General features: G+C 45.1%; 1 protein-coding gene across 2 annotated transcripts in view; it reads right to left on the minus strand.

Annotated features, from left to right (window-relative positions):
* TECPR2 (tectonin beta-propeller repeat containing 2) overlaps positions 1–20,677 on the minus strand; it is a 133,111-nt gene that overhangs the window by 78,022 nt on the left and 34,412 nt on the right. For both annotated transcript variants that reach the window (XM_078784804.1, XM_068128439.2), the window contains exons 3-7: positions 18,933–19,061; positions 14,309–14,440; positions 9,181–9,341; positions 4,695–4,998; positions 4,456–4,591 (exon numbers count right to left, since the gene is read on the minus strand). In XM_078784804.1, coding sequence (XP_078640930.1) covers positions 4,456–4,591; positions 4,695–4,998; positions 9,181–9,341; positions 14,309–14,440; positions 18,933–19,061 — 862 coding nt within the window. The remainder of the gene's footprint in view (positions 1–4,455; positions 4,592–4,694; positions 4,999–9,180; positions 9,342–14,308; positions 14,441–18,932; positions 19,062–20,677) is intronic.

Here is a 20,677-nt window from a genome sequence, read left to right on the forward strand (position 1 = left end):
TTTTGCAATTTAATCGCAAGGAAAAGTAGAAAGAGAAGAGGGAAAAAAAGAAAAGCCTTGCCTTGCTGCAAACAGCTGCTGCAAACAACAACAACATGGAAGGCTGCACTGTCCGGAAGTTGGCATATCGCAGTTACGATTATTTTAGTGTTAATGGCCAATTATTCAATTAGCGCCAACGTATTTTGGCTGTTTGCAATTTAATCGCAAGGAAAAGTAGAAAGAGAAGAGGGAAAAAAAGAAAAGCCTTGCATTAACGCATTAACGCTTGCATTGCATTAACGGTTCGGCACACGTGATAGCTCGCTGCTCTCTGATTGGTTGAAGCGTTTTTTGGACATAGCTCGGTAGGTACTTGTCCGATTAATTACAAACCTTGAAAAGGCACATCCTCGGGTCCCCAGCAATATACCTGGCAAGTTTCAAGTATATCGGACCCGTGGTTGTCGAGAAACAGCGGTCACAGACACACAGACACACAGACAGACACACAGAGATTGCTGGAATTATAGATAGATTCTATTGTGAGGCTATGTAAGTCTTTTAGTTACATTATATCAGTTTAGTATAGGAGTGTTAAATTTGCTCCATAATATACTTTACAGTTACAAGATTAATAATTTTACTACTGTAAAGCCATGTAAGCCTTATAATTACATTATAACAGTTTATTATAACATAGTTGTTCCTTATGGCGGGGCGGAAGTATCTCACCTTCGAATTATACTTGTTAAATAAGGATTGTTTGAGAGTATTAAATGTCATTTTATGGCCTGCAACAACAACAATCTGTTTTGTTTAATTATTGCAATAATTCTTTGGTTTATTTCCTGTTTTCATGATTCAGACAAGCTCCAGTATCCCTCCTAATTTAATGTTAGCAACTGACATAAATATTAATACACATTTTTGGACATTTTTGTTTCCATCAAAATTAAGGGGGTAGCCTTAGTTTTGCTTCACTGAGAGTTTATTAATGGTATACATTTCTTGATTATGTGATCTTATTTTGAAGGGTAATAAATGGGGATGATTTTGGTGTATCAAACATAAATCGGTCAGAAACTTTTGGGGTTATGAACAAAATGATGGGGGACTAGAACCTAAACTGAAACGGAATTTTGACAAAATTTTGAAGTTTTTGGTGGCTTGAAGAATGAACAGCTCGGATAAGGCCTTATGGTGGTACTCTATGTGTGCAGTATGTCTTTCCGGTCAATTTGATACCATACAAAGCTACCCATGCTGTATATTTGTCCATGTAGATACGTTACACCAAATTCAGTAAGTGGTGGAAATGGTGTACACAAATGAATCAGCAAAATGCTTATAAATCGGTAATGCACACCTATCTAGAATTAAAACCGGGCATATCTACTGCCCTTCGGACCCCTCTACCAAACTATATAGGTTTCAGGTATATACACTGATGCGTGAACGGAACTCACAAAATAGATATCTGGTTCCTGCACTATCAGGCTGGGGTTCCCCAAGGCAGTGTTCTGGGCCCTGTGCTTTTTCTGGTCTTCATCAATGATCTCTCTGACTCTCTTGAAAATCCTCTCTATCTCCTTCCTGATGACTCCACTCTCTGCCACTCCATTCCTCCTCCCTCAGATTGGCAGTCTGCAGCCTCATCACTCTGCAGACCTGGAGAAAATCACAGACTGGTCAAACAGGTGGAACATGTCTTTCAATCCTGACAAATCTCACACTGTTACTGTTACGTGGTCCCCTCGGTGAATACCTGGTCTCAGTGACCCCCGGACCGTGAGAGGAACTTCGCCAGAAAGCTGTATTATATATGCGCTTTCGCCACGCAAGCCATATGAATTTCACCCAAGAGACAACTGACGTTCAAGGATATATTTCAAGGGTAATGATACCAAACAATTTCAATGACACAACCATCAACAATATTTCAATGACACAACCACGGAGATTTTCCCCGAGCAATCAACAATACATAATCCTCACCAATTCCCAATTCACAATCAATTCCTTATGATTAAGATGGCCATCTTATACATGTGTGTCCCGGTGAGTACTCACGAAACCCTTTTGGTCTCGGTCCCGCACAATGTCTCTGGGCCCCTCTTGACCAAGAGGATAGTCACCGTCACCGCACTCGGGCGGTTGAACGAACCCCGGGCGGACGTGCTCCAACGTGCCGTCTCGTACCGGGGACAGCTGTTGCAGCGCGCCTCCTTGCCAAGCAACGGGGCCAAACCAAAACGCGGTTTGCAATGCGAGCGAGGCTCAACGTGCGACCCGTACGCGTCCTTGTAGACGGGGCGAAACCCAAACGCGATTTGCAACGCGAGCGAGGCTCAACGTGCGACCCGTACGCGTCCTTGTAGACGGGGCGAAACCCGAACGCGGGTTTTCACCGCGTGCGAGGTTCGACGTGCGACCCGTACGCGGCCTTGTAGACGGGACAGAACCCGGCGCGGTTTGCAACGCGCGCGCGGCCCAACGTACGATCGCTTGGTTCCGTGCACGAACTCACGGGGACTGCACGTGTCAACAGGTAGTTACGCGTCCAGGTAACTCCTCTCTCGCCAAACGGTTTTCGGAACGCCGCTGTTTTCCTCGCAGCGCAAGGTCGATTCCACCTCCTGTCGTCGCGGGGCGAGGAAGAAGAATCCCCGTCCTTTTCTCTCCTCGTGTCTTTTCTTCTCCCGTTTCCGGCCACTTCCGTTTCCGGCCACTGGTTCCGAAGGGCTCCTGACCCTCCAACCACAACAACTACACCACAACTTAATATAATACACACGGATAAGCAAAGACCTGAATGGTAATTCACATACATTCACATAAATATGTAACAGTTACAATGTCTCTCCAAAAAGACCGACTGGAAAACCCTCCCATCTACTTTCTGGAAATCCTCTCCAAGAAGTTCTGTCACCCAAGCTTTTGGGTCTCACTATCTGCCATGATCTTTCCTGGGAAAACCACATTTCCAATCTGGCCTCCAAAGCCAGTCGCCAACTGGGCATCGTCCGTCGTGTGAAGAACATCCTTGGCACACCTGAGCTCCTCACCACATACAGGGCTTTCATCCGCAGCTCAATGGAATACTGTTCTCCCCTCTGGGCCGGTGCTCCTGCCTCACACCAAGCTCGGCTTCACGCTGTTGAAACCAAAGCTTTCAGAATCATTGGAATCTTCCGCAATGAAGCTAACTCCGAGGGCCTTTCACTTACTCACCGCAGGCAGGTTGGTGGTCTTTCTGTCTTCTACCGACTCCTCTCCGGCCTTGCTCCCACAGCTCTCTCTGGGCTCTGTCCCCCAAATATTCCTACAGGTCGCACAAGATCTGCCAGCAACCCTCTTATGGTTAAACTGCCAAAATCAAGACTCTGCTCACCTTCACTCCTTTATTCCTCTTTCCTCCCACCTCTGGAACAAACTCCCTCACTCTCTTCAATCCCACTCCTCACTCCAGGTCTTTAAAACAGCTGTTCACCACCATCTCTTATCTTCCTCCATACAAAACCTTGATCTTTTCTACCCCCGCTAATTCACCCCAGATCCACTTTTTTGAAATACCAACTTCTTTCCTGGAAGTCCTTGCAGTGTTCTTGTGTTTTATATGTCTCCCCCCCCCCCCCCCCCCCCCTTCACACGCCTCCTCTCCCCAAGCCCTCTCCCTCACACAGATCTCTCGATGTCCCTGCTCCCAAATGTTGTGTTTGTGTGCTTCCCCTCTCTCCCCATCTTGTCTACCGCTCCCCTTATTATATGTTTTATGTGTCCGTTTGATTTTTTTTTTGTGTAATTAATGTTAGCTCTTTCACGAACCTCGGTCTTGTATACAAAAAAGAAAAAAAATGTTCAGGTCAATCGGATGAAAAGTGATGTTTTTTCAGATGAAAATTGATGATTTTGGGAGTTTGACCTTCAGTTGACCTTTGACCTCAAGAATAGTTGGTTTCCCAATTCAGTGATGCACTATGAAATGCTGTTCAATTTTCAAATCAATCGGATGAAAAATGACAATTTTAGAAATTTGACTTCAAGATGACCTTTGACCTCAAAATCAATAGGCTTCTTCCTTATGACCAACTCTACAATGTGGTGAAGTTTCGTGAAGATCGGTTTGAAATTGTGACCTGTAAGCGATTGACAGACAAACAGACAGAATAACGCACAAGACCGACCAATATACTTGAAAAATCTTCAATTTTGCAAGTAAATCATGCAACACAACATATTTCATTATATCTGCCGAGGCCAATGCTCTCACTTTTTGACCACAGTTGTTTGTAACTGTAAATACAAAATATAATTTTCTTAAACTTTTGCAGCAGAGCTTAGCCAATTAACCCACCATTTTATTGTTTTCCTTTAATAATAGTGTAAAATTTTTCTACATTTATGATATTTTATTTATTGTAATTGAGCAAATGTCATTGACCCTTTCAAGCAAGGTTCAGTCCTTCACCTGACCTAAATCTGTGACTTGACCCTCAGGTGCAAAAGCAATACAGATGATCTCACGGTTTCCATGAAGAACAAAAATCTCGTCCTCAGAACACGCCACTGTCACAATGGCTGGCAAACCCTCCACACTCCCAACCACTGCCTACATGCACACAAAAAAATAAAACAAATGTCGGTATAAGACGTAAATATGAGAGCTGCATGCAAGCAAAGTGAGCAAGTGGTGAAAATGACGACAGATTCACCTGCTTTTGCAGATCAAGAACATAGAGGGCATGCTCATTCCAGCTCAGGAATAGACCTCGGGTGAAAGGGCACAGCAGGCCAAGCTGGCGTTCTGTAATTGGAGAGCTAGAAATCATAGGTGACCACGTCAGGAGTGGGATTGTCTTTGGGTCAGTTTCTAACACTGAGCGAAACATGTATGTGGCCTTGACAGCTCCATGCATGTCAGAGAGCCACATACGTAAACCAGGACGAGTCGCAAACAGCATCTGATTGGCTGGTGTGCACCATCCAGGGTTGAAACAAGCACCAAACTGCCCACTGCTGTGGTTTGTGAAAGGGATAAGAGGGCGGGGGTCAAAGTCAAGTTCTGTATCGAAAAGGGCAGTCTGGTTAGGTGATCAGCCAGTTATGGAAAAGCCAAGAGTAGGCAAGGTGTGCAATGGGTGAGAAGGTACAAGATAGTTTTGACAAGGTGAGAGAGCTGGTTGTGTGTTGCTTGCACCCACATATTTTCCCAATAAGGAATAGAAGAAGTAGGTATGTTAGGTTCCTTCGCCCCATTGAATGCATCACATTTTTCATTGTTTCTATATTCTTCATTGTACATCACAATATAGTACTGCAAATGAATGAAAAATAAACTCCAAAAAAAAAAAATCACCCTTTATTAAATAAAACAATCTACTGGTGGATGGTGGAGAGTGGGAGGATGGTGAGTCACTGAGATCCGGAGGGTTCTCCCCCTTCCCAAGCTGACTGTAGGTCATCCAAGGCTGCTGCTCCCTCCCCCTCATTCCCTGGTTGCTGTGGTGTGACGGCTTTTTCTGGCTGTTGAGATGACCGTTTGCCTCCCTCCCGAAAAAAAAACATGACCGACGAGGTGATAGTGAGTTATAGGTAAATAATCACGACGTTCATTGAAGCCTTGGTGTCTAATTATTATAGACGTTATAACGAAACAACGTTAAGCAGGAAGTCATTAAGCGATGACATCATGTTTTACGGAATTGGCCCAATTTTTTTCCCAAATGTCAACGTCCCGTTTCATACCTTTCCGGGGTGTCATTTCATCCCGTTTTTTTTCGGTACTACGACCAATATTTGAAAAAGGAAAGATGGAATACATTTGTGAAAACTGCACGAACAATAATCTTGTACTTTAGCAATTTATATTTCATTTTTGTTGTACAAACTTATTTGTACAGATCTTGACAAAATAAAAACAAACATAAAAAATCCTACAATTTAAACTTTAAAGGATATGAATATACAAAATAAAACATCCAATAGTACACATCTCACAATAGCATGTACATTCACAATGAGCTGACAATCGCACAAAGTAAAATGGGGTCTACGGTAGCCTGCTCGGCGGTGTATCCATTCAGTGCGATGTTAACGGTTCTACAATTTTGATTTGATATAGAACTACTTGTGTATCATTATACATTTATATAAATATATATATTTCTCGCCTCGAAGCTGTCGAGCCTGGGTTCAAATCCCAACCCATATATAAATTGTCAGTTTGGTGTTTCACAGGCAGGGTGATTCATCAATGTGTGTCATCCCTCGGATGGACGTTAAACGAGGAGTCCTGTCTGCCAGCATGGGTTGGTGGACGTTAAAGATCCCATGGTGTCCTTCACAAAGAGTAGGCGAGTATCACTGGCACCATGGCCAAACTCCAAATTCCTGCCCTAACTTGGCGAACGTCAGGCTTGGCCAGGCCGGTTCGTGAAAGTCTTGGGCCAAGCTTCCCCAGCCGACCCCACAAGGTGAGATAATAGTGGTCGTTAAAAAGGGGGGGGGGGGGATATATATATTGTTGCGGTTTTGAGTTTTGTACAGTCAGTATAATAAAGGTTAAATTTCCCCCTCATAGTTAGTCACACAAGCAAAATGTAGCCTCGCGATAGTGTAGTTATTTCTTAGTATTTGTGAGCTTAGTCCTTTTCCTATGTTAGTTCTGCGTTGAGTAGAGTAAGGAGAATAGGTCCGACTTCTACTGACTCTCCAGCCTCCCTAGCCTCATGCCCCTTTGCGCTGACTTTGGTTCATTTTGGGCGAATTAACACGAGGCAGGCCTAGGAGGGTTGGGGCGGAGCCGAATGAGGGGCGGCAGAGGAGCTGACGGTAAGCATGAGCCGCCAATCAGGGCTCAGAGGTTGTGGCGGCAGCACTGCGTCACAGGGCGTGGTTGGAAGGTTCGAGAGGGTTCAAGAAGGTTCGGGGCGTATCTATATAATATCCAGTACAAAATCCTCCTCTTGACATACAAAGCCCTCCATAACCTGGCCCCATCCTACCTGACTGACCTCCTCTCCAGACACACTCCCACCCGCAACCTCTGCTCTGCTGGTACCAACCTCCTGACCCCCTCCATCCGGACCAAATTCAGATCCTGGGGGGACAGGGCCTTCTCCATCGCTGCTCCCACCCTCTGGAACTCACTACCTCACACCATCAGAGACTCCTCCTCACTCACCACATTCAAAACATCACTAAAGACCCACCTGTTCAACACTGCATTCAACATTCAACCCACAGCATTTAACCCCTGACTATCTCTTCTCCTTCTCCCTCCTTTTGCTTTAAATATTTCCCTATTGATTCTTGTCTTTTTGCAATTGTTGTTTTCATGTATTGTTATGCATTATGTTTTCCACTCTGTCAAAGCGCCTTTGGGCTTCTTGAAAAGCGCTATACAAAATAAATGAATTATTATTATTATTATATAACCCATCGCGCAAAGCCCCCAGGAGGACTAGCGCGGGAGGACTGGCTGATGAACTGAAGGACTGATGAGAGGACTCGTTGACGAGCAGGAATTGAGAGATACGCAAGTGGAGGAAAACGCGCATGAACCAGAATACGCGCTCATATATAAAGCGACGCCCAGTTGAGCTTTAAGCTGAGCTGCGTACAGTGCATTAAGTTACGCGAGTGATAACGGCTGTGTAACCGCCAGCTGCACTGAGAGAGGCGTATTTTCCGTTCTACCTCATCGGCTGCCTTTTGTTCGGGAGACGCACTACGAGGACCCTTCCACTGCCTGCTTGCCATCTTCACGGGACGTGCTGGGACCGTGGAGAGCCGGACGGGGCCGTTCCTGGACGACCACGTCGACGCATTGGGCTGGAACATCAACCCATCTGCAATTCCCTGTGTGAGTGTGACGGGCCCGAGTCTGGGAAGTAAGATAAGACTGACTAAGTGCTATTCTGTGTCTCTGCGTCCACCGATCACTGTACATACGTGTGGGAATCATAATTAAACCTGTGTTCTTCCTTTTCCATTCGATCGTTCCTGTGATTTCCTCATTGGCTAAGTGTGGTACGAATAGAACCGCTCAAATCGGGTTCCACTACCTAAAACTGCATGGACCACGTGGTACTCAATCCGCTCGGTGTACCCAGATCACACGTGGCTCGTGCGAGGCTTGCTTCCTCACTTCCGTGGCAGCGCAGGGATTTAGGTACGAGCGAGACTTCGTCCCGAAACCCGACCTTGCATTTTGCCCGGAAGAGGCGTTTCAAGTCTCTTGGTTCCGCCAAGCCTAGAAAGAACAAGGGGATTAATCCCCCCTTGGTAAGGGTAAGAAGGGCGGCGGAAAACCGTAACAATAGATATATATATATCTGTGTAATGTTTATTGGGGCATGATGTTTTTTTCTCGACGTTGGGTAGTATGGTTTTACCAGTTGTAAAAAGGTGACAAGTGGTGATGTAGTTAGAATGTAAACTAAGTGGACACATCGTGAGAGTTTGGGAAATTTCTGAACCATGTTGTGTTGATGAGCAATTTCTAGCAGATTCTGGTTACAGAACCATTTAGTAATGATGAGCAGTTTTTCGAGGAAGGAGCTTTTGTGGATATCCTTTGAACGACTCTATATAAATGGTAATGAAGTGAGAGGAGAGCAGCAGAGAAGAAGAGCCAGTCATTAGTTACTTTGCTGTGTAGGGTGCCATGCGGGTGCGCATCATGTATCCGTTGTGTTCTCGTTTAAATGAACACAAGTTTGACTACACTCGCCTGCTGGTTGAATATCAATCGATTGAAGAACCTTGCGTTTTGTGACAATCATAATGAAAACCATCACAGTATTGTCCTAACCGAAACCAAAGCATTCATTCTTCAAGAAAGATACAGGGCATGATCGAATGTCAATAAAAGGAAACTTAAATCCAAAATTGCATCGGAAACTATGCAAGTCTATGTAAAATCAGGCCGATAAATCAAAAAGTTCAAATCTTCTGACAGCATCAACATTATTTTTATTCTGAAATAAAATAAATTCACTATGTATTGTGAATAACATTCAAAATGTCTCAATTTCACTGGAGCAGTGCGTTTCCTGAGTGTAAAGCAATATCAACTGAGTTTTCTTTATCCCAAGTTCATTTGCAAATTTTAAAAAGATATACATCGTGTAGAATTAGAAATAAAGTAAAACAACCATATACAATATTTTTGTTATGGACAGGGAATAAGTTCACCTCTTGCGTTGTTTTGTGCCAACCTGCAGGGGAGGGTCCTGCTGCCCGGGTCGACACAGCACAGCTCTTTGGGCCGCGGCGATCAACAGAGTGCGCTGTGCATAGTCCAGCTGAATCACAGCACTCGGTTCCTCGTGCAACAAAGAAGAGTTGCACACACCCTAATGGACAATTCACCACTTCAGGAAAGGAAGCTATGGTGCTAGGGCAGGAAAATTAGGCCCCAAAAAAATTCTACTTTCAGAGAAGTCGTTAAAGTATTGACTAATATTTTGAATTGTAAAAGAGGAGAGGGTTAAAAAAAAAATTCCAAAGTAAATATTCCTGGAAAATAAATATTTCTAAAGTAAATATCCCTTTATTTGAAAGTAAAGGTAAATCAAAGCACTATATATATATAACCACCTTTAGAGGCCATTTTTCCCCGCAAAGCGGGGGTTGGCCTTTTTCGGGAACCGTGGTTGTTGTTGTTTTTTGGTCCCCTTTTTGAAGCAATGTTTTACGGCCGGATGCCCTTCCTGACGCCAACCCTTTTTGCCGCCTTTAACGACAAACAGGGAATTACCAGTGAACTGGTACTCAATTAGCCGACCTCGGAAGGATGACAGGCTGAGTCAACCCCCCTGGTGTTAATTCAGCGATCGACCGGGATTCGAACCCAGGATCCTGGGATCCTAAGCCGGCACCCTAGCCGCTAGCCCAACACCAGGGCTACTGAACACCCCAACCAAACACCCCAACCCTTTTCCCCAAATCAAAGCACTATGCAACATCTTTATCAATCTTCACATCTTGCTCAGCTTTATGCCATGGAAACCCAGGCTTTCAAGATCATTGGAATCTCTGGCGATGAAGCTGAGTCTACGGGCCTATCACTTCATCATTGCTGACAGGTCAGTGGTCTGTCTTCTTCCTCCTACTCCTCCTCATTTGTGGTCTTGCACCCTCTGCCCTCTCCATGCTTTGTACCTCCTCCCCCTCCCTCCCTCAGGTATCTGTAGGACGCACACGGTCCACCAGCAACCCACTCCGTGAAACTGCCTAAATCCAGAACCACTGCTCATTTCCACTCATTTATTCCTCTGTTTTCCTGCCTGTAGAACCATGTTCCACACTTTATCTCATTATTCCCTCCCGGTATTCAAGAAATCTGTTCACCACCATCTCAAGCCATCCCCCATCCAAAGGTCACCACCATCTCAAGCCATCCCTATGATCTTTTCTACACTCGTTAAATCACCACCCCCCTCGTCTCCTGCTCCCTTTCCCTTTATGCTTTATGTGTCCGTGCATGTTTTCGTGTTTGATGTGTTAGCTCTTGCACGAGCCTCGACTCTGTATAGTGTATACAAAAAACAAACAAAAAAAAAACACCCCAACCCTCCCAAAATTTTGCTTCTGTATCCTTCTTGTCCTGTCTACCTGCATTCCTTGCTTGACCGTCTCCATCTAGTTTCTCCCTCACCCCCTGCTGTAGGCTTTTCCCCAATTTCCTGCTGTTCCCTTTGTTATGCTGCATCTTGATCTGTTCTGTGTCCTAGTTCTTCCACGAGCATCGACAACGTACATAGAAAAAAAAACAATGTAACCAGCAGGACAAATTCCTTTTTGAATCCATGTCAGATATACGGTACATTCATCTGTAATATAAAAGGAGCCGTTTCGGCGTGCCTGCGTGTGTCCGTCAACAATTGTCCTAAAGGAGATTTATACGCCGTACGTATGCTCGCCATCAATTCTGATCACCATCTTTTTATCACTCAGATGCTCGATAATCTGCAATCAGTATGATATAGTTGAGTCAGGTGGTGATATATAGGCCAGTTTCAATTTACATTAAAACAAAAACTCTTCCTCCTTCATCTTCTTCTTCTAATAATACAGTCATTCAATCACGTTTCTCATATCAATTAGTTTCAGAAAACGCTTGCGATATTCAATACTTTTTTTTTTTTCAACTTTTCCATTTTGTCATTCAACAGTAATATATCACCCTATCAAACAGTATTTCTGTTTATACACCACCTTTTAAAGCATCACAAAGCAGGATGGTCTACATGCGACACAGGTGAGAAAGGGATACAAACAAAAAGTAGCTGATATTTCAATAATTTATCTGCACGATTTTTAAAGGGTGTAAGTTAATTTTGATTTATTTTCTCTGAAAACCTATCGGTCAAAACACTATACCATCTATTTATTATGGAAGCAAAAACGGCAGAATTTACCTCTTCCCCTCTCCACTGTATTCTCCATATGTGAAGGATGGCGGACCGATGTGACATGGTGCTTCACAGAGGGGAGGACACACATGACTTCAAAAATTCCTCATGTGCGTACGCAAATCTATCTCTATAAGATTGGTATTCCCGTCAGTGAAGCAAACAACAACAACATGCATTTTAAAGGCCATTTTCCCGACTAGAGCGGGGGTTAGCCTTGCGGTCCCCATGACAATCTTCTCCATTTTGCCCTATTTTCTGCATCTCTCCTTGTTAACCCCCTTGCCCGCATTTCTTCTTCCACCATCTTTAGCCAAGTCTTTCTCAGTCTTCCCCGTCCTCTACTTCCTTCTACATTCATTTCCATCACTCTTCTCAACCAGTCACTTTCATTCTTCCTCAACACATGACCAAACCATCTCAACCTGTTCCTCTTCACAGCATCCATCACAGGCTCTATTCCCATCATCTTTCGCAATTCATCATTTGTCTTCCTCTCTCTCAACGATACTCCACACATCCGTCGAACCATTCGCATTTCCACCCTTTCCAACCTTCGTTGCTGCTTTACATTCATTACCCATGTCTCGCTCCCATAAATCATAACACTTCTCACACATGCAGCATACACCTTTCCCTTCAGCTTCAACGACACTCCCCTCATCATCAGCACGCCACTCAGTTCCCGAAACTTCTTCCATGCACATCTCACTCTAGCAACCGTTGCCGAGTCTGATCCACCTTCTCCATTCAGCATGTCTCCGAGGTAGCAAAATGTTTTCACACCTTCCAGCTTCACGCCGTCTCCAAGATCCAACTCAACATTTCCTCCATCTGCAGCTCCCTCTATGCACACCTTACATTTGAATGTAGGTGCCACACTGGTTAATGACCCTCTCAGACCACTACATTTTTGATGAACCCACTCAGCACACATTGTACATTGAATGGAGTTCACTCCGACACGCTTCCTACACACAGCACAGGGCCACTTCCCAGTTCTTTCCACCTCACCACATGCTTTACCATGTTCGTCTTTCCGATATTCACCTTCAGACCTTTTGTCTCCATACATTCCTTCCACTTGTTCATCTTTTCCTTCAGTCCATCCATACTTTCCGCAATCAACACCAGATCATCTGCATACAACAACTCCCACGATAAACCCTCCTTTACGTTCTGAGCCAGCACCTCCATCACAGCTACAAATAGTAGTGGACTTAGTACCGACCCCTGATGCACTTCCACCTTCACCTCAAACTCACCACTGTTCCCGTCCTTCGTCCTTACAGCTGTGCGCGCTCTTTTGTACATTGCCATCACTACTCTGATCAACCATTCCTCCACTCCTAACTTCCTCAATGCCCATGTCAATACTTTGCGTGGAACCCTATCGAATGCTTTCTCCAGATCAACAAACCCAAGAAACAACTTCTTCCTCTTCTCCATGTACTTCTCCTGCAACTGCCTCACAATGAAAAGCACGTCTGTCGTTCCTCTTCCTGGCATAAATCCAAACTGCATTTCGTCGATCTTCACTTTCTTCCTTATCCTCCTCTCCAACACCCTTTCCAATACCTTCATTCCATGCTCCAATAACTTTATCGCTCGGTACGAGCCACACTCCAGAGGGTCACCTTTCCCCTTGTATAGAGGGACGAGGGTACTCAGTTCCCAATCCACTGGACTGCGGCCTTCTTTCACCACCAGATTACAGATCTCTGTCATTCTCTTCATACCCCAACTTCCTGCTGCCTTCAACCAATCTCCCACAACTCCCGTCGGCCCTCCCGCTTTTCTACCCTTCATTGCTTTTATCGCTTCCTCAACTTCCTTCTCAGTTATCTTCTCTGCCGGTCCTAAAACTGGGTTACTCTCTATGTTGCCATCCCATTCATTCTCTGTATTCAACAGCATTTCCATACATCTTTTCCATCTTCCTTTAATTCCATCCGGGTCGAAAACGATTTGTCCCACTTCATCCTTCAAGCAACTCACCCCCATCACATCACACCTCTCTTTCGCTATCTGCTTTGCAATCCTGAATACTGCTGTCTGACCCTCTTCCGAATCCAAGCGTTCTCCGAACATTTTCCTACATGCCTCCTGCGCCTTTGCTACCTCTTTCTTTGCAGCCTTCCTGGCTGCCTTATAACTTTCATGCCCTGCTGTTTCTGCTCCCGTACCCTTCGCCTTCTGCCACTCCTTGAACTTCTTCCTCTTCTCGTCAATCCTCTTTCCAACTTCATCATCCCACCACCATGTTTCCGAGTGCCTCGGTGGTCCTTTTGTCCAGCCACATACCTCACCAACGGCTCCCAACAGACTAGCTTTCATTGACATCCAACCACTTTCAAGCTCAACCACATCATCCTCGACCCTACTCAGCCTCTCTTTTAATGCCTCCCTTACTGTCACCTCTTTCAACCTCCACACCTTCATTCTCGGTTGGTACTTCACCCGCCGAGCTCTCCTCGCACCTTTCACCCTTATGTCGCAGACAACCAAGTGGTGCTGTGAAACAGCCTCCTCCCCCGGGATCACCTTTGTGTCCCAGAGGTGCCCCCTATCTCGCCTACGCACCATCAGGTAGTCAACGGTTGTCGTCGACCCACCTGACGTGTATGTAACAAGCTTATTATCCTCTTTCTGGAACTGAGTATTACAAATCAACAAATCAGCTCCATCAGCAAACTCCAAAATCCTTTCACCTTCTCCATTTCTCACACCATATCCGTAACCCCCATGATTAACCCATACCTCCACTCCGTAACCGTAATTCCCGTCAGTGAAGCGATGGATCTTATATTGTAGTCACAATAATTAAAGGTGCTCCTAATTAAATCATAAATAAAATAAGTAAAATAAATAATACTGATTCAATCGGCACTCCATCAAATAATCACCTGATCCCAGTCAACCAAGGTGCAGACAACACGGCCCTGCTCGTCACCCGAGAAAAGCTTCATGCCATTGGTAGCCCAGGTAAGTGCAGATACTGACCCACAGTGCTGTCCTGATACCTCAAATCGCTGCAGCTGTGGTATGGGCATAATAAGGTGAAAAGCGAGTCACAGAACAATGATAGCCTTATGGATGCAATTTTCATGTAATAAACAAGTGCTGTGGACACATGAGCAACATAAAGCTGCAAAGGGAAGCATTAGTGCATACTGTATATAGGTATACAAGTAAAGATGTGGTGATTATGCTATTGACCTCTGGAGACAATAAAGATGGTCAACCTCTGGAGAGAAAAAAAAAAAAAAGGACAGGAAACTAGAGTGAGTGTCAGTGCAGCGCATACCTCCACCAGGCTGAACAGTTTACAGTCTGTATCCCACTGATAGGCCTACCTACCCAACTCATTACTTGTCAAGACAGAGACAGAGAGGAGTGAAAACATAACTCTGTCCACCTTTGGTGGGAGAGTTAATAAAAAGATATCAAAATCAAGAACATTCATGGAATGCGTATTACTTGTCAATATGTTATGTATCGTTTAACTAAGTGGGAATATATACATCAATATGTCTGAGTTTCATTCACATCAAATATGATCCTACTGCAAGTCATCATCCTGCTACCTTAACATATATCTCGAGACATTAGTGTCTCGATTGCTGTGGACACCATCTTGGTTGTTGAGGAAGGATTCACGGGATGGGGTTAGAAGTGTTCAAATAGTGAAACATTGAAACTTCAGATGGTGATAGTGAAATCATTCTAACGTCATCGATCTCTATTCAGGTTACTGCCACAGCTCTGAAAATGTAACACACATGCCTAACAGTAACTGCACCTCTCACTGATTTGCTCTGATTCCTCTGTGTCTTTCCCTGGATATTCTCTCTTCTGTTTTGAGATGACCCAACCTCGTCTCTGTGCTGTCGTTTTGTGTTTGTTTTTGTCAACATCGTCGAGGCTTGCAGAAGAGCGAGTACGCTGAACGGATCAGGATGTAACTGCCAAAAACAGTATGTGAAACATGCTTGCATGGGGTGGACAAGTTGGATGCAGAAAAACTCCAAGGATGGAAAACTAGAAAATTGAAAGGAGGAGGGGTTTGGGAAGAGCTAACGAGGGTAGAAACGAGAAAAGATCATGGATTTTGGATTGGGGATGATGGTGAACAACCGTCTAAAAGACCTGGAGAGAAGAATGAGATTGAAAAGGACGTGGAAGTAGATTCCACAGGCAGGGAAAAGGAGGAATAAATGAGGGGAGGGGAGCGGTGATCCTGCATTTAAGTAGTTTCACGAGAAGAGGGTTGATGGTGGAACGTGCAAGCCCTGCAGAAACCTGGGAGGAGCGGGGGGAGAGGGATATGACAAAGCAATGAAAGAGCTGAAAATTTTATATCGTGATATTTTAATCACAGGTAAAACCAGAAAAGAGGTGGTAGAAGACAGAGAGACCACCAACTTGTCTGACATGACAAAGTGATTCGAAAGCCCATAGACCCAGCTTCAGCGCAGGAGACTCCAATAATCTTGACGGCCTTGGTTTCCACAGCATCTCCATCAAGCTAAGCAAGATGTAAGGCAGGGGAGCCAGCCTGGAGGGGAGAGCAGTACTCCATCGAGCTGCAGATAAAGGCCTTGTAGGTGGATAGGAGTTCCACTGTGAGAAGGACTTTGTACAATAGAGGATGCGGCTGGATTTGGAAGCCAACAATGAAACGTGGAAAAGCCCAAGAAACCCAAGAAAGAAAATGGCTGATTATATTAATGAGACCCAGGATTTTCAATGAATGAACTTCCTCAAGAGGATTGTTAAGAAAGTATATCGGAAGGTGTGGCAGAAGGCCCTTTCAGAGAGAGATAGTGAGAGTGGGAGATTTGTCAGGATAGAAAGACATCCAAGTGTTTGATTTTGTCAAGATCTGAAGAGAGGGAAGAGGCTGCAGCCTGTCTGAAGGATGAAACAGCAGAGGGTAGACTGATCAGCAAATAGATACATAGGATTTTTCAGAGAGCCAGATATCATTGATAAAGATCATGAATAGGACTGGGCCCAGAACACTGCCTTGGAGCATTCCAGCCTTTATAGGGAGAGATGAAAGGATTCCATTGAGCGTTGGCTATGAGAGTAGAGGAAGTCAGTAAGCCATGTGTGGAGTTGGCCTTGGATTCCATAGGCAAACAGGTTGGATAGTAAGGCGGGATGCCAGAACCGCCTTTAGAGGCCATTTTTCCCAACAGTGCGGGAGTGGGCCTTTTGTTTGGGCACCGTGGTCTCCTTTTTGAATTAATGTTTTACAGCCGGAACTGGTACTCAATTTGCCGACCTCAGAAGGATGACAGGCTGAGTCAACCCCCGTGGTGTTAATTCAGTGATCGACCGGGATTCAAACCCAGGATCCCAAGCCAGCACCCTAATCGCTAAGCCAACACCAGGCTACCTGAGGCAGGATGCCAGGCTGTATCAAAAGTATTGAGATATGTCCAGAGAGACGGCTATGATCTTATGTCTGACATTGAGGACCTCCATCCATTATGAGGTGAGTAGAAGCAGCGTGTCCAAGGTGGAATGACCTGGTCTGGAACCAAATTGGTGATCTAGGATGAGGTTGTTGGAGAAAATAAAGCATTTCATATCAACTGTGATGAAGGAATCCATGATCTTACTGAAGACTGGAAGTAAGCCGATAGGTCTGTACGTGAGTGGATCCGTTTTTGCACCTTGTTTATGTAATACAGTGGTGTTGGTGGATTTCCAAGCAGATGGAAGATGACCTTGAGCAAATGACAGGGTGAAAAGGGCAGAGAGAGGATGTGCAAGCAAGGCAGAACAGGTTTTTAGGATAAGTGAGCTGTTGCCATCCAATCCAGTAGCAGAGTCAGAGTGGGGAGGGGGGCGGGAGGGGTGAAAGAACCTTCTCCATATTCTCAGGTGCAAAAGACTCAGAGTTCAGGAGCAGTTGGGCAAGATAGGGAAGGATGGGTACCGAAAGTGAGGGGTTGGGGACACACGATTTGGAAGCAAACACAGAATTGAGGCATTCAGACTTATCATGAGCGGAGTCAGCTGTGTTGCCATTTGAAGAAAGAGAAGGGATGGAATGGCCGCGTACTGCAGAGACAGACTTAACAAGGTGCCACCAGGTTTTGGAGGAGGAAGAAAAGTTTCAATGTTCATTCTTGAGGATGGACACGTGTTTTTCTGACTCTCCTGAGAGTTGGGAACATGTTGTGGGAGGAAGGATTCTGTTAAACATGATGTCTAGTTTATCAGCAGTGGCCTGGATTGAGATCTTCCGGGTTTGAGCAGAGACCTCGGATGTTTGAGGTCCCAACACTTAGAGATGGGGGGAAGCAGGATAGATTTGGGATGGTGCAGGAGAGGGGGGGGGGGGGAAGCTTTGCAGGGTGGTTTGAGGGGGAATGTTTGAGTGTGTGGGGTGCAGGGCAAGGTTTCAGTGTGTGGGATGTGAGGGAATGATTGTGTGCGGGGGGTGTGGAAGAGGTTTGAGTGTGTGGGGTATGGGGGAATGTTTGTGTGTGTGGGTGCAGGGGAATGTTTGTGTGTGTGGGTGCAGGGGAATGTTTGTGTGTGTGTGGGTGTGGGAGAATGTCTGTGTGGGTGAAGGCTTCTATACATGGTCAGAATAACACAAGTCCAGGTGGAAGTGTGGGATAATTCACTGAGGATGGTTAATGATGAAGTGATGACTCCACATCTGTCACAGCTATTCCTGAAAGGAAGAACATAATGACGTGAGGGAGATATAATCACAAGGCTATATATTCACAGGGGAATGAATTACACCACCCTGTCTCACACAGACAGAGAGCAATGGAAAATCCCATGAGGTTAATGGGTGGAGATCAAACAGCACCAGCTTTGTCTGCTCGGGCACTGGCACTTCCAATAGTGGAGAAATGCAGCGCTGTATTATAGCCAGGACTGGGATATTTTCACCTCACCAAGTGTTAATCCATACATAAAATTAAATTATGAAGTAAAAGTTGCTTCAAATTAATCCAAACCTATGGGAAAATTAGATTTTTTTCAATTAGACAAAAAATTGAATCAGAGAGGTGTATAGGCAACAGGCAGCTGCCTTAATTGCTCCCAAAATTTTTTTATTTTTTTTCCTGTTAAGAAATAGGCAACCTCCAATTTGGAGCTTTCAACCAGTGCAAGAATAAAAGGTTTCCTTTTTAATTTTTTTAAATCGTGGTATTTTACCATGGGCTTATGCTAGTTAATAAATAATTAATATGCCACACTATTGTAAAGTCAACAAATGTCACCAGACACAGCATAATCAACAATGTACACTTCAACCCAACAAAAAAGTGGGATGTCTCATGCTTGACGCGCTGCGGCACGGCTGTTAAGGCTACGATGACTTTCACAGACTTTGCCTCTCACATTTTGACCCAATTTTCATTCTCTTCCCAATATTCTCATCATAAGTGTTTGTTGAAAATTTGGTGACAAAAGCTTAAATGGTAAGAAAATTACAGCCTGGACAGCCTGGACGATTGCAAAACCACATCTCCCGCGGCGTATGCTGCTTACCTGGCTCTGGTGCTCTGAGGCAGGAGAGTGAAGCTGCAAAAGTACTACGGCACCATACGAAGTTCCCACAGCAACCAGGTCATCGAGACAGCACAGCAACTTTACGGCAGTGATGGGCTCCGATCGCAACTGCAGCCAGAATCATCATGTGATCATGTCATGCTATCATTTGAGAAGCACATTTTTGTTTGACTTCTCTGCACTCTTGAACCGCTGGATGGAATCATTTGAAAAATGATGGTCGTACTCAAGGTGAGCACGAGAAGGTTTTAGGTGGTAATAAAAAAAAAAATCATAGTCCCGAGGGTTCAGGTTGGGGGAAGGACGCCAATTCTCTCCACGTAAATATATTGTTATGGATCCGGGTTTCGGAGTTCACCACAAAGGGACTTTTCAGACTCCTCCCGAACTCCCGGACCTGAGGTCACTGGCTACAGATAACTCCACGGCCTGGCAGGTTGCTAGTCAACCACGAACGCCTATTGATACCGCAATTAAAGATAAAATAAACAATTAAAGAAACCACACAGCCAAAATCACAAGCCAAAAGTCTTATTCCCCTCAACTCTTAAAGCCCTCCTACATTCTTATTTGATTATCTAACATCTATCACATGGGCCCAACAGAATCGCACTCCAAGGAAATTATATAGGAAGAAAAGAGGCGGGTGAGAGTTAATTTCAGGGCGTAGGTTTGGCCCCTGGGCTCACCCAGGCACCATCGATGGACGGGTATCGGTTCTGATACAGCTTTGGGTAAAAGGGGAAGGGGAGGGAAGATCAGTGTGGTTGCGTGGTGTGGTGGGTGCAGTGTAGGTAGAGTGGAAACTTTGAGGTGCAAATCAGTGCACTCGCACTGGACCAAAGGGGAGGAAAGTTGTTGCTAGCTCTTTCGCTCCGTGGTCAGCAGGCCATTTGTGTCAAGGGAGACGAGGTAGATAAAATTAATAAAGAAGACAGCACGGGACAGAATGTGTATGTCAGTAATGCAGCCTCGACCTTTGCCAGATACCTCTGCCGGCCTGCCTGCCTCACACCCATGGGATGGCACTTTGGCTTTGCGCCACCTCACCCTCAGCGCCACATACGCATCAGTAGAGCGCAGTGGGTCGGGTCCCTCCTCAGAGCAACGGTCTCACCAGCACAATGCATCGTGGTCCAGCACGAGTCTTTCTCCAGTGGCAGGCAGGTTCTTCTTCTTCTTGGCAGCAGATCCCCAGTTTAGTCAGAACGCGATGCAACCCTCTTGTGTTCAGCCATATATTCTTGCTTAAGTGGGGCTGGGCTTGGCGAGATCAAAGTTCGGACGAGGCGGAGCGTCTGGGAGCAGAAATCAGGACTCGACCTGTGACCCACAGTGGCACGTCTTCATTGATGTGCTCCCAGAGGGGACCACCCTCCTCTCCTGTCAATCACCGGTGCAGAAGGCTCCGCATCATCAATTGCTCATATGCACTGCAGTTGTACCTTGCAACGGTTTTTCCGCTCTGCCACTGTTCCCGTGAAGCAAATTCAAACAGAGCGCTGCTTTGCTGCCTTCCTGTATGGTTTGTGTGAAGTGCTGGTGTTTAATAAATGTGTCTGGATGCAGTGTAAAATATGGTCTAAATGTGGAATTAAGAATAATGAATTTATGAGTCGTAGGCCTACAAGTACCGCTCATGTCTCAAATGCGTCTGGAGAGGCAAAGGAACCAAATTTAAGCGGTGTATAACTGTGTCTGGAAAAAAGAAGCCAAATTAAATA

The sequence above is a fragment of the Myxine glutinosa genome, chromosome 9 (assembly GCF_964187855.1).
Source record: "Myxine glutinosa chromosome 9, kmMyxGlut1.1, whole genome shotgun sequence".
Taxonomy (NCBI): Eukaryota; Metazoa; Chordata; class Myxini; order Myxiniformes; family Myxinidae; genus Myxine; species Myxine glutinosa.